The sequence below is a fragment of the Lepidochelys kempii genome, chromosome 20 (genome assembly GCF_965140265.1).
Source record: "Lepidochelys kempii isolate rLepKem1 chromosome 20, rLepKem1.hap2, whole genome shotgun sequence".
Taxonomy (NCBI): Eukaryota; Metazoa; Chordata; order Testudines; family Cheloniidae; genus Lepidochelys; species Lepidochelys kempii.
The window spans coordinates 14,644,415-14,659,276 of NC_133275.1; the positions used below are offsets into that span (position 1 = coordinate 14,644,415).

Sequence of the window (14,862 nt, forward strand, 5' to 3'; positions counted from 1 at the left end):
CGCCCTCGAAGTGGACACAGTATTCAGGAGCGGTCTCTCTAATGCCATGCACAGTGGTAAGAACACTTCCCGACTGCTACTCAATATTACATTCCTTATGCATTCAAGGCTGTGTTTGCTCCTTTAGCCACCACATAGCCATGGAACTCATGTTCAATTAGTTAGCTACCCTGATCTCTATGTTCCCTGTGTACCAGTTTGGCTGTTGTGCCCCACCCCAGAGACAGCTGCATTTCATTGTTCCTGTGCATGTTTTGTAAAGCAGTTTGGGATCCCTCAGAGCACGAAGGTGATATAGGTCTATAAAGTATGACTGGGCTATATTAACTGCTATTTTATTGCTAATAATGGGCCTGATTCTCCACTGCCTTTATCACTGCCAGATCAGAACGGGAACATTTTACACCCACTTCACACCTAGCTTGCACAGATGGAAGTAACTGTACAAGGTGCAAAGCAGTGGGGAATTAAATGGGTCCAATGTAATTTAATGACATTCACCATGACCGTAAATTCCTGCCTCCAACCAGGCTAATATGTACAATAAAAGAGGCAGAATGGGTCCTTAATTCAGCGCAGCCTTCAACCATCAAACTAAGGTTACGCAGTTATTCTTATTAATAATATTAATCGATTAGTAAGTCTCATCCTCTTGTATGCCTGGGTCTGAGCCTCTGCCACATGCAGCAGCCTACACTGAGCAGTGCTCAGGTGAGTGACAGGGACGGACCCCATGGCCCCGCAGAAGGAATGATTAGGCACGTGTGCAGGGCTGAGGAGCTCTCAGCAGTAGGCACCGGAACATGGTGCTTTGCTCTTTTGATGGCCAGATGGAAAAAAACTTTCACATGTAGGACTCCAGTAAAGAAAATTAACTGGAAACAACATGGCAGCTAGTGCTTGTGTCTATGCCAATGGGTAGTGGTTGGCATCTGTGCACTGGGTGCTGGGGCAGCACTAACATCTGTGCTGCATCTCCTTCACAGTGGCGTGCTGTTCCCTTTCCATCAACCCTCCGTACCCAGCGTGCTCTAGCTCACAGGGAAGAAGGTGGCATCCCAGGGAGGTGGATGCAGAAGCGTTTCTCTGGCCACTTCTGGCCTGGGTGTGGGGGACTGATGCTTCTCCCACTCTGCACACTCTGTTCAGACACCATGTAACTGATTGCATTTGGGCCTCCCCTGCCCCAGGCAGGAGGCAGGGTAACATGCCCGATCCCCAGGCTTCTGCCTCTCCTTTGGGGGCTGGGGGGAGGGGAGTTCCATGGAACATCTTTTAGTTCTTAAAAAGTTCAGAAAGTTCCAAGAACATTATGTCATTTTGACAAGGAAATGAATTGCAAGGCCATCAATCAGAACTGCAGGCGCAGAGATCAAAGGCCTCCTGAGCACTTTACAGCCCGGGCTCTCTATGATCCCGCTCTTCCATATTCCCTGCAGTTGCCAGAGCAACAGCACGCTACAGCGGATGCTTAGCATTTTTATTCGCACCACACATGTTTCCACTCTAGCCCTGAAATAACTAGAAAAACCTGTGAAACCAAAGCTGCTTCCCCCAGCCTTCAGGGGCAGCCACTCTTCCCGGCTCCCTTTCATGTTCCCCATTGATTAGTGTTAGCCTCCTTTTTCCACCCAGATAAAACAGATGATTTTTGTCCCCTTCCCATAGAAAAGGAGCTGACAAAGAGCCCAGAACAAATGCTCACCTCTGATTTGGTGTCCAGGGTTATTTGCAGGAGCAGTCGGGTCTTCAGCCTTTCAAGTGGCGCTGTTGCACACTGAGCACTTTGTACCTGCAGATCCCAAAGCACTTAGCAAAGGTGGGTCAGCATCACTGTCCCCATTTCACTGGGTTGGACGCTGGGCATGAAGCAGGAGGTAAGATTTCCCAAGGTGACACAACAGGCCAGTAGCGGAGACAGGAGCAGCCCGGGCTACAGATCTCCTGACTCATCCTCGGCCCCTGGATCATGCCACCTCTCCAAAGGCCGAGGGCCAGGCATTGCCTCCCTACACTGTTTGCATAAAAAAGCTGCCTCCATGCTAACATTACAGATGCGAGGAGGCTCAAGGGATCAAATAAGAAAATCCCAAGAGTCCTGTGTATGATACCCCAATTCTCCCTCCTGCCCATCCCATCCATTAGCACTCCCCACAAACACACCCAGCACACAAAGGCTAGGCTTTCGCTCCCCAAACAGCTCTCCTTTGGTTTGTAGTAAGCTCCTGATCCCACCTCTTGCCCTGTGGGCTCCTCTTCTGCTTTCCCCTACTGACCCGTGTGTGTGAAAGCAGCCTCGGGAAGGCAGCCACCTCCTACTGTGACATGTGAGCCCCAACCCATTGGCCCCTCATGGGGTGGATGAGTCTGCATGCACACAACTTCTGATTCAGAAGAGGTGAGGGACATGGCATTACAGAGCGAAATGCTTATTCTGCCAGAGGTTGGGGTGGTTCTGTGGTTCCTGAGTCTTCCCAGAGGGTGTCCTGGACACACGTTCTTTCAGCGTCCTGGGTATTTGTTATTCTCAACCATCCACAGTCTGGACTATTTTGTTGCCGCAAAAGCTTTGTGGGCAGCTGACTCCTCTTCCTCCAGGGAAGTCATGGGACACTATCTGGTATCTCCTGAAGCCAGGGGACTGAACATTTTAGTTATATTGCTGGTTAATGCAGACCCTGCAAGACTGGCAGATCCTCTGATGCATCTGCTACAAGTGATTCTATCCAAGTGCAAATGTTGCAAAGGGAAGAACCTGGGGTCTAGCTTGGTCTCCGTGATGCCACACATCCCTTCCCCAGCCACCCCTGCTCAGGTGCTGAGACCAGACAGAGATCAACACTGGTGACCTGGCAGGCTGTGCAGAAAGCAGAGGCATCAGCCACTGCCTGGATGGACCTGCTCAAGCTCCCTTCAAACTCTGAGCACGACAAATGAGGAGGAACCCTAGCTTCAGGGAGGGAAGAAGGGACCCACCATCTTCACCCTGCTACCAAGTGGGTGGTTAAGCCTGGGTGGTTAAGCCTGTATTTAGGAAGTCTATGGTAAAGACATCAGAATCTCACCTACAGGGAGAGAACAGCCCCCTCTGTTCATGTCTGCTTTGGTGACATTGCTCTTGTTCAGCCTACTGCTTCAGTTTCTAGTGCAGACCTTACCTTAGCCCAAAGTTCATTGGATGCTGTGCAGAGGGGCCAACCCAAGGCTCTCTAGGCAGACATAAGTGCATAGGTGTGCATTTCGCTGGGAGAGGGTAGAGCCAGAAGTTTGCTTGGGTCAGTGCCTCTTTCACCCTCCCTGGCTCAGCCTGCAGGACTTCTCATTCCCATGAAGGTCTTTTCTTGCATCTGTAGTACTGGTGCCTCAGGCACCTCCCTCCTGAGTCTGCTCCTCTTGCTCTTATGAGCCTAAACTTTTCCTTCCTTTGATTCAGGCTGGTGCTTCTTGTCCATCCATCTCCAGAGACGGTGAAGAATTCCCTTTCTTAATTCCCTATTGGCTCTTTGAAGTTACTTATAGGCCCTGATCCTGCCCCACTCCTGACATAGGTGCCGGAACTAGGAGTGCTGAGGGTGCTGCTGCACCCCCTGTCTTGAAGTGGTTTCCGTCCTATACAGGGTTTACAATTTGGTTCAATGGCTTTCAGAAACCCCACTATACAAATTGTTCCAGCGCCCCTGGCTCTGCTCATTTCTAGATACTGTATGTTCAGTTCCCTCCATCTCCCTGCATGTGTTTGCCTTTGTGTCTTCTTCACTTCCTTTCTTTCTATTTCTCCCCTTTCCAAAGCTGTGAGGACCAGAACAGCACACAATGGGCTCCATTTGGATCCCACTTACCTGGCTATTACACTGTCATGTCCCTGTTGGCTCCAGCAAATTTACTTCTGGTTTACACTGTGTAATTTAGCTCAGAATCAGGCCCAGGCTTCCAGGTGTGGTCACTCCAGGGCTATGGAGAGTGACCCTGAGCCTCCCTAGTTTGACATCAGAACTAGGCAAAACATAGGAAAAACACAAACCAAAAAAAGGCTGTGGCAATTTCAGTAAATTCAAATGTATCTTCCACGCTGTGGTGTTTCAGTCAATCAAACAATCTGATTTTGATTTTGTTTTCCAAATTTGTTGCAAAAATTCTTCAGATTGAAATTAAAAACAATTTGTTTTTAAAATCTGAAATGTTCACCAGCTGACCACTCAAAATGAGCCCTGGGAAAAAAAATCTATAAAATGGAATATGAGAAACACAAACACTGAAAAACAATTTGATGATAAATGGATGAGTGACATTTTTTCACTAAAAGTTTGCATTAACATTTTGCACAAATTGGAAATTTTTTAAAATTGAAATGTTTTCACTTGGGTGTGTATACATTTGATAGTGCACTGTAGCAGTGTACGTGTGTATGTACATTCGATGGAGTGAGTGCACGGTAACATTAGTTTTCAGAGTAACAGCCGTGTTAGTCTGTATTCGCAAAAAGAAAAGGAGTACTTGTGGCACCTTAGAGACTAACCAATTTATTAGAGCATAAGCTTTCGTGAGCTACAGCTCACTTCATCAGATGCATATCGTGGAAACTGCAGCAGACTTTATATATACACAGAGAATATGAACCAATACCTCCTCCCACCCCACTGTCCTGCTGGTAATAGCTTATCTAAAGTGATCATCAGGTGGGCCATTTCCAGCACAAATCCAGGTTTTCTCACCCTCCACCCCCCCACACAAATTCACTCTCCTGCTGGTGATAGCCCATCCAAAGTGACAACTCTTTACACAATGTGCATGACAATCAGCCTGGTCCAGTCCACACAAGAGATCCACTTCCTGGACACTACAGTGCTAATAAACAATGGTCACATAAACACCACCCTATACCGGAAACCTACTGACCGCTATTCCTACCTGCATGCCTCCAGCTTTCACCCTGACCACACCACACGATCCATCGTCTACAGCCAAGCTCTGGGATACAACCGCATTTGCTCCAACCCCTCAGACAGAGACAAACACCTACAAGATCTCTGTCAAGCTTTCTTACAACTACAATACCCGCCTACAGAAGTGAAGAAACAGATTGATAGAGCCAGAAGAGTTCCCAGAAGTTACCTACTACAGGACATGCCTAACAAAGAAAATAACAGAACGCCACTAGCCGTCACCTTCAGCCCCCAACTAAAACCCCTCCAACGCATTATTAAGGATCTACAACCTATCCTAAAGGATGACCCAACACTCTCACAAATCTTGGGAGACAGGCCAGTCCTTGCCTACAGACAGCCCCGCAACCTGAAGCAAATACTCACCAACAACCACATACCACACAACAGAACCACTAACCCAGGAACTTATCCTTGCAACAAAGCCCGTTGCCAATTGTGCCCACATATCTATTCAGGGGACACCATCACAGGGCCTAATAACATCAGCCACACTATCAGAGGCTCGTTCACCTGCACATCCATCAATGTGATATATGCCATCATGTGCCAGCAATGCCCCTGTGCCATGTACATTGGTCAAACTGGACAGTCTCTACGTAAAAGAATAAATGGACACAAATCAGATGTCAAGAATTATAACATTCATAAACCAGTCGGAGAACACTTCAATCTCTCTGGTCACGCAATCACAGACATGAAGGTCGCTATCTTAAAACAAAAAAACTTCAAATCCAGACTCCAGCGAGAAACTGCTGAATTGGAATTCATTTGCAAATTGGATACTATTAATTTAGGCTTAAATAGAGACTTGGAGTGGCTAAGTCATTATGCAAGGTAGCCTGTTTCCTCTTGTTTTTTCCTACCCCCCCCCCCCCAGATGTTCTGGTTTAACTTGGATTTAAACTTGAAGAGTGGTCAGTTTGGATGAGCTATTACCAGCAGGAGAGTGAGTTTGTGTGTGTATGGGGGTGGGGGGGATGTGAGAAAACCTGGATTTGTGCAGGAAATAGCCCAACTTGATTGTCATGCACATTGTGTAAAGAGTTGTCACTTTGGATGGGCTATCACCAGCAGGAGAGTGAATTTGTGTGGGGGGGCGGAGGGTGAGAAAACCTGGATTTGTGCTGGAAATGGCCCACCTGATGATCACTTTAGATAAGCTATTACCAGCAGGACAGTGGGGTGGGAGGAGGTATTGGTTCATATTCTCTGTGTATATATAAAGTCTGCTGCAGTTTCCACGATATGCATCTGATGAAGTGAGCTGTAGCTCACGAAAGCTTATGCTCTAATAAATTGGTTAGTCTCTAAGGTGCCACAAGTACTCCTTTTCTTTTTGGTAACATTAGTGTATGTGGATGTGTATATATTCAATACAGACTACACTGAAGCACTATACATTAGTGCTTCAGACTGCGAAGACGTTTAGGAGGATTGGCTTGACTAAGACTCCATGTGGTGTGTCTCAGGAGTGCTGGCTTCAGTTCCTGGCACTGCGAGCATTCTCCTGAATGATTCGGGGCAAGTCACTGAACCCTCTTGGCCTGCTACACCCCTGCCCAACCTGGGGATATTAGCCCTTCTGTTCTCCCATCATGCCTGTCTTGTCTCCTCAGCCAGTTGAAGTCAACAGGCTGGCAACCCATTGAGGACAGTGCAGAAAGTTAGGCATGTGTGAAAATCTTTGCAGGACCAGGGCCTCAGGACGGGGCTGTCTGTGTTTGCTGCATCTATAACAATGGGGCCCCCGATCTCAGCCTGCCCTGGGCTGTAGGGACTGAGATTGCCCCTGGCATGCTGGTATCCTGGAGCCTTTGCCTAGCCCTGGAGAGAAGCTAGGCCAGCTCTGGTTGGTGAAGATGGAGTCTGTGACACAAGTCTATTAGACAGGGAAGGGACATCCCCAGGTCTACAGTCCGTGCATCCAAAGGTAGGGCCTGAGACTATAGCATGTGAAAATACAACTGCTTCTTGCCTCTCTGGCATAAGCAACTTAACCCCCCACCCTGACCAGGGCACAGCCTCCAGTCGTGGGGGTCATTAGAAATTGTTCCTCTCTGCTTTTCCTTATATTTTTGCAGTTAGGCCCTGACCTCATGCATCATCTCCCAGACTGACTGAGCATGCTCCAGCCCAGGGCTGCAGGGGCTGAGCTGATCTTTCCCTGAATGTGCTCCTCCTGATTGCCATGGGATGGTGTGGCTCTGAGCACTAGAACTGAGAGCAGGGAGACTGTCTCCTTGTCTCTGGATGCCCTCCCTGCTGGCACCCATGTGGGAGGTGGGGTATAGGGACAGGGTGAGGGGGCAAGAACAGAGAGGACTGGGGCACACTGGGGAGGTGCAGGAGCAGAGGGCTGGTGTAGGGGCAGGAGGAGAGGGAAATAGGGCAGATGGGGAAGGAGCAGAGGGGATGGAGTACACTGGGGTTAGGGACAGAGGGACATGAAGAGGGAGCAGAGGGAGATAGGGCAGACGGGGAGGAAGGAGCACAGGGGTTGGAGTATACTGGGGTTAGGAGCAGAGGGACATGCAGAGGGAGCAGAAGGACATGCAGAGGAAGCGGAGGGAGATAGGGCAGATGGGGAAGGAGCAGAGGGGAGGTGGCACGCTGGGACGGGGAGAGCAGGGACTTGCTGAGGAGTTGGAGCACAGGGGCATGCTAGGGGGCATGAGCAGAGGGAACATGGGTGGAATGGGGGGGCAGGAGCAAAGGGGGATGGGGCAGGCTGAGGGTGGAAGGAGTGGGGACATGAGCAGGCTGGGGTGAAGGAGCAGAGTGGGACAGGGTGCAGAAGGAGGAGGAGAGGGGACAGGAGAATATTTCCCTATGTGAAGGAACTCGCCTGGCCATTTTTCCAGGTTGGGTGCTGAACTGTCCAGAGAGCAGCTAGGGCCAGTCATTGGTTTACCCCATCAGCTCTTGGGTAGGAGGCTGTACCCTGTTCTTCCAGTGTGCCCTCCCAGCCTTGTCACTGCCATGCACCCAAATGTCCAAAGGCTCCAGCTGGCTTCAGGATTCCCTTGCTGGGTCCTGCATAAACACAGTAACAGCCTACCCGAGCCCTCGCCGGACAATATCTAAGGACAGCAATAGGGCAGGGATCAGATCATAGAATCATAGAATCATAGAATATCAGGGTTGGAAGGGACCTCAGGAGGTCATCTAGTCCAACCCCCTGCTCAAAGCAGGACCAATCCCCAATTAAATCATCCCAGCCAGGGCTTTGTCAAGCCTAACCTTAAAAACTTCTAAGGAAGGAGATTCTACCACCTCCCTAGGTAACGCATTCCAGTGTTTCACCACCCTCCTAGTGAAAAAGTTTTTCCTAATATCCAACCTAAACCTCCCCCACTGCAACTTGAGACCATTACTCCTTGTCCTGTCCTCTTCTACCACTGAGAATAGTCTAGAACCATCCTCTTTGGAACCACCTCTCAGGTAGTTGAAAGCAGCTATCAAATCCCCCCTCACTCTTCTCTTCTGCAGACTAAACAATCCCAGTTCCCTCAGCCTCTCCTCATAAGCCATGTGTTCCAGACCCCTAATCATTTTTGTTGCCCTTCGCTGGACTCTCTCCAATTTATCCACATCCTTCTTGTAGTGTGGGGCCCAAAACTGGACACAGTACTCCAGATGAGGCCTCACCAATGTCGAATAGAGGGCAACGATCACGTCCCTCGATCTGCTCGCTATGCCCCTACTTATACATCCCAAAATGCCATTGGCCTTCTTGGCAACAAGGGCACACTGCTGACTCATATCCAGCTTCTCGTCCACTGTCACCCCTAGGTCCTTTTCCGCAGAACTGCTGCCTAGCCATTCAGTCCCTAGTCTGTAGCTGTGCATTGGGTTCTTCCGTCCTAAGTGCAGGACCCTGCACTTATCCTTATTGAACCTCATCAGATTTCTTTTGGCCCAATCCTCCAATTTGTCTAGGTCCCTCTGTATCCTATCCCTGCCCTCCAGCGTATCTACCACTTCTCCTAGTTTAGTATCATCCGCAAATTTGCTGAGAGTGCAATCCACACCATCCTCCAGATCATTTATGAAGATATTGAACAAAACCGGCCCCAGGACCGACCCCTGGGGCACTCCACTTGACACCGGCTGCCAACTAGACATGGAGCCATTGATCACTACCCGTTGAGCCCGACAATCTAGCCAACTTTTTACCCACCTTATAGTGCATTCATCCAGCCCATACTTCTTTAACTTGCTGACAAGAATACTGTGGGAGACCGTGTCAAAAGCTTTGCTAAATTCAAGAAACAATACATCCACTGCTTTCCCTTCATCCACAGAACCAGTAATCTCATCATAGAAGGCGATTAGATTAGTCAGGCATGACCTTCCCTTGGTGAATCCATGCTGACTGTTCCTGATCACTTTCCTCTCATGTAAGTGCTTCAGGATTGATTCTTTGAGGACCTGCTCCATGATTTTTCCAGGGACTGAGGTGAGGCTGACTGGCCTGTAGTTCCCAGGATCCTCCTTCTTCCCTTTTTTAAAGATTGGCACTACATTAGCCTTTTTCCAGTCATCCGGGACTTCCCCCATTTGCCACGAGTTTTCAAAGATAATGGCCAATGGCTCTGCAATCACAGCCGCCAATTCCTTTAGCACTCTTGGATGCAACTCGTCCGGCCCCATGGACTTGTGCACGTCCAGCTTTTCTAAATAGTGCCTAACCACCTCTTTCTCCACAGAAGGCTGGCCATCTATTCCCCATGTTGTGATGCCCAGCGCAGCAGTCTGGGAGCTGACCTTGTTCGTGAAGACAGAGGCAAAAAAAGTATTGAGTACATTAGCTTTTTCCACATCCTCTGACACTAGGTTGCCTCCCTCATTCAGTAAGGGGCCCACACTTTCCTTGGCTTTCTTCTTGTTGCCAACATACCTGAAGAAACCCTTCTTGTTACTTTTGACATCTCTCACTAGCTGCAGCTCCAGGTGCGATTTGGCCCTCCTGATTTCATTCCTACATGCCCGAGCAATATTTTTATACTCTTCCCTGGTCATATGTCCAAACTTCCACTTCTTGTAAGCTTCTTTTTTATGATAAAGATAAAATAAAGATAAAGATAAGATAAAGCGCACAGGCCAGTGAGCGGGGCGGTGAGTGGGGAGACTGGCCCATGGATTGTAGCTGTTGTTTTGAGTGTGATAGAGGTGTGTGTGGGGGGGAAGGTAAGAAGTGAGGGAAGAGTAGTCACAGTGCGTGCTCAGCAGGCCGGCTTTGTGGGCACCATAGCGAAGGTGATCCTGGGCACCTGGAGGAAGAGAAGGCAACAGTTGTTTGGATTTTTTCCAGGTGTTTTCCCTATACTCAGGGGGGCAGCGTGGAGACAGTCCAGAGGGGTCTGAGACTGGGAATGGTGGGGAGTAAATGGGGTGGGGCTGGGCTTACATTACAAAGGCATCTTAACAGTAAAGACAAAATGCTTGTGTTTGATGTGAAGGTGCAGGGGTAGCTAGTGGCTCAAATAGGGGCCTGCTGTGGTCAGAGCCACGAGCGCAGAAGACAAGCTTAGTAGCAGCCTTCTCAATGGAGCTGGGGCTGCAGGAGGGGAGAAGGCCAGGGGAGAGTGTGGGAAGTGATGAGGCCTTGGGTAGAGTCTGGGCTGTGTGGGGGAGAGGAAAGGCCAGATTTAGAGCTGTTGTGATAGGACAAGTGGCAAAGCTTAGAAATAGCCTGAAAAGGAGGGTCTGTTGTGAGGACCAAGTGAAAGATGACACCCAGGAAGGGGCCTGAAAGCCTAGGGGATGGTGGTGGTGTCCACAGTGGCTGCAGAAGTGGGAGAGGGGAGGGATGGGGGGAAAGGAGGAGCTCAGTTTTGGCCATGTTGGGTTTAAGATGATGACTGGACATCCGTGAAGAGGTGGTGGGTGATTGCTCATCAGCAGAGAGGTAGGTTTGTGCATCATCAGGAGAAAGATGGCATGAAGGCTATTCTTACAGCCAAGTGTACCTAGAGAGGGTAAAGAGGGGGAAGCCAAGGACAGAGCCTTGTGGGACCCCCACAGAAAAGAGAAGGGGAGACGGATGACTCACCTAACGAGACAGGCAAGAGGAGAGGACAGAATCATGAAAGCCAGTGGTGCTGAAAGCCACTCAGAAGCTGAGGAGAATGGATAAGAGGCCCTGAGACGTGGCCAGGAAGTGAGTGCAGTTTCAGTGGAGTGCAGAGAGCAGTGGCGTATTGGACAGGCTCAGGAAGGGACTCATGGCAGAGTAGCTATGGAGAGCGAGCAAGCCTGGGGATGAAGGGAGAAGCGAGGCAGGGCAGTGGTCTGATGGAGAGCCTGGGCCAACAGTGGGTTTGTTTCAGGGGGAGTGGGTGGGAGTGGAACCTGATGGGGTGAGAGGTTGAAGAGCGTGAGAGGGGCTGAAGGGAGAGCAGGTGGGAGTCTCTGTCAGTGACAGAGGGGAGTAGGTGCAGGTGGGGCTTGCAGAGGGAACAGGGGTGTGGAGTGAGGAGGGAATGGTAGGGATGGGGTTTGAGGAAGGAATGGGCAGGGCTGGGTTTGCAGAGGGAATGGGATGGGCCTTGAGGAGGAAATGGGAGGGGCAGGGCATGCAGAGGTAACGGGAGGGTGGGGCTTGAGGGCATCTGTGGTCTGTGACCTCTACTGGCTCCCGGTTTAACCAGACGGGGGTTGGGAGCTGGGAGCTTTCTGTGCAAGCTCCTCCAATCTGATCTCTCAGTGTGCTGGAGCCTGAGTTCTTTGACTTTCAGGCTATGCAGCTTCAGGGTTACCAATGACCCCAGGCTTTGGCAGAGGAGGTGGGCTGAGGAGGGAGTTTTACCAGTGAGTTGGGTTGGGTGTGCACTTTGTGTGTGTTCAGACGTAGACTGGTTGATCCTCTGTACACCCCAACAAAGTCAGTGACCACGTTAGGCTTTTAAAGAGGCATTGCAAAGCCCCCAGAGGCCATAGAGGAAACCCAGTACCTTCAGGGTCAGGGGAAAAGTCCTCACCTGAATTGTAAATTAAAAAAAGAAGAGCCAGAGGGCCAAATCCTCAGCTGGTGTAATTGGTGCAGCTTCACTGAAGTCACTGCAGCTCCACCTATTCACATCAGTTGAAGAACTGGCCCAAAGTCTCCATTAAATGCCTACTAGGACCTCACCAGGCCAACCTAATTAATGCAAGAGGTGCTCAGATACTGCAGTGATGGACACCAGTACAAAAGCTAGAGGGGTGTGGATGGGGATAGCTAGCTAGAGTTTATTAGTGAGAAGTTCCTGGGAGCAGTCCCAGGATCTGACTTGTCCATATATTTATTCCCCATGGTAACCTATTTTAAGAGTATATTAGCACCAAGCACAATATTAACAGAGCTTTTCACTTATGAATCAGGAAATGTGGAAGTTAACTCTGCCCTTCCGTGTGTGTATGGAACATCATGATACAGATTCTGTCTGTCTGTCTAGTTACTTATATGACCCTCATCACTGTAGTATATGAGAACTTATAATACAATCATGTACTACTTCTGAAATAATAGTTTCCTTTCTACGACCTCTCATGTTGCACATCTCTCTTTGTTTTCTTACACCAATTTTATTCTCAGAATGGGCCAGTTTTTCTTTATTGACTTTAGGGTAAACATTTTAAAAGGACCCAAACCACTGAGGATCCTATGTTCCATTTTTGAAAGTGACATAGGCACATAGGACCCTAAGTGTTATTGCAAGTCAATAGGACTAAAATCTCTTAAGTCACTTAGGTGTTCTGGAAAAATTTCCCCTAAACTTTTGAGATGAAAAGGTCCTTTCTTTCTACAGCACTCATGTAATACATATTTTCTCTTGTGCCAGCAGAAGTACAGTCATTAGTCTTCCTTAGGGTGTAGTTCAAGGGATGAGGCCATTAACTATGAAGTTAACAGATTCAAAGTTTGGTGGTTGAATGTATACTAGCAAATGTCTCTATTATTCTGTATTGTTATACTTCATCTATAATAAATAGAGTCACTCGCATTGGACAAAGCCCTCTCCCTGGGTGAAATTCACCCCTAAGGGTAGGCAGCACTTAAGTAGGCGAAGAGTCCAATGAGTTTCTGTGCAGACAAAGGGGTCCATGCTAGCTGCTCCAGATGCAGGATTGAGTCAAATATTCTAGACATTGTACAGATGAAGGATGGGGCACAAGAAGCATCCATAAGCCAGTGACTGAGTGGTAATGTGCGACACACCTCTGCTTAGTTTCATGATTTTAATGCTTTTGGATTTTTTTAGTTTATTGTTTTTTGTCAACTGTTTTGTTAACACTGCTTTCAGGAGAGGACTGGGGCTTATCTGTCTCTGCTTGCATACTATGGTGATGAGGGCCATATCAGTAGATAGATAGATAGATAGATAGATAGATAGATAGATAGATAGAACTCCAGCTTCATGTAGGTTGTTCAGAATTCCCCTGCTTCTTAAGAAGAGTATGGTCTGAGCTATTGCATCTTCTCTTGGATCCAGTGAATGTACCGTCTTGCTCTGTCCAAAACACGCCATCTCACAGAATGTCTGTCCACATTTCCAGCTAACTCAGTCACAGATAATAGATAACAATTAAAAATCAGGGATCAGACATAGAAATAAATGTTTGTGACTGACTGTAATGGGCTGAGCGGCGGGGGGCATAAGTGGGGGAGGGCTGTTAAGAAACTTCTTCACTGCAGTTCCTGTTGCTCAGGTTAGCAAAAGGAACTTCCTCTGACATCCGGGCAGCAGGCAGGAGCATCTGTGCCTAAGGGCTTGGGGTGTGTTGCGGGGGAAGGGAGGAAGGAAATCTGGAACCCATAAGCTCCACTGATGTTTGCATTACCTTGCACTGTTGTATTGGTCTGTGCTTGGCCCCTCCCCCAGCCCTCCCTGCCCTATCAGCAAAGGACATCCACAAAATTATTCAAATGTCCCTCCTCTCCTTAGCCCTCCCCCCCCAAACAAAAAAACCCAAAAAACCACCCAGCTCCTTGAAGGTTGGGGAGGCTCCGAGCCTTGAGGAAGTTTGGGAAGTCTGGCCAGTGGACACGTCAGGGCTGCATTCCCTGAGCTGGCTTTGTCTGCTTTCCAGGCTGCCTCTCCAGATGCACTGTGGCCTTTGCAGGCCCTCCATCCTGTGAGGTCCAAGGCCCCAGTGCCTGCCAGGTGGGAGAGACTCCTGGACTGAAGGGGATCAGTTCTGAGAAGATGAAAGAGGAAAGCATGTGCCAGGACTCCCCCGAAGGCAGCCTGGTCACTAGTGAGGAGGAGGGCGAACGGCTTCACAAGAAATGCCTCCGCAAGCGCAGCCAGCTGGGCAAGCCCCTGGAGGATTGTGGCTCGCATTCTCCGCAGGGCAAGCGCAGCAAGCGCAGCCCCGTTCCCCAGTCCTTCGAGGACGTGCACACTCAGCGGGTGATCGCCAATGTACGGGAGAGGCAGCGCACCCAGTCACTCAACGATGCCTTTGCCGAGTTGCGGAAGATCATCCCCACGCTGCCCTCCGACAAGCTCAGCAAGATCCAGACCCTCAAGCTGGCCACTCGCTACATAGACTTCTTGTACCAGGTGCTGCAGAGTGATGAGCTGGACCACAAGATCACCAGCTGCAACTACCTGGCCCATGAGAGGCTCAGCTACGCCTTCTCTGTCTGGAGGATGGAAGGGGCTTGGTCCATGTCAGCATCTCACTGAGCCTGCAGGATCCAGCCAACAGGTATGTATAGCAAGCTTCCTGCTGCCCAGCTCCACTGAGGGCATTGTCTTTGCATCCCTCCCTCCTGCCTTCTCCGGGCACCTCCCCAGCTGTATTTGTAGCTTCTCCAGGGAAAATAAATGTCATCTCTCCCCCCACCCCGCCACGTGCAGTGTTTTTGAACAAACCCCAGACATGCGACAAGCCCGGTGCTCAGGCGAGGTAGCTGACCCCCAAG

At 49.4% G+C, this 14,862-nt stretch overlaps 1 protein-coding gene across 1 annotated transcript; it reads left to right on the top strand.

The window, feature by feature from the left end:
• Positions 1-14,134: 14,134 nt before the first annotated feature.
• Positions 14,135-14,623, top strand: LOC140900921 (twist-related protein 2-like). Its single transcript, XM_073318915.1, has one exon. It carries the CDS (start codon positions 14,138-14,140, stop codon positions 14,621-14,623), a length of 486 nt encoding a protein of 161 aa, XP_073175016.1. The 5' UTR covers positions 14,135-14,137.
• The last annotated feature ends 239 nt before the right edge of the window (positions 14,624-14,862 follow it).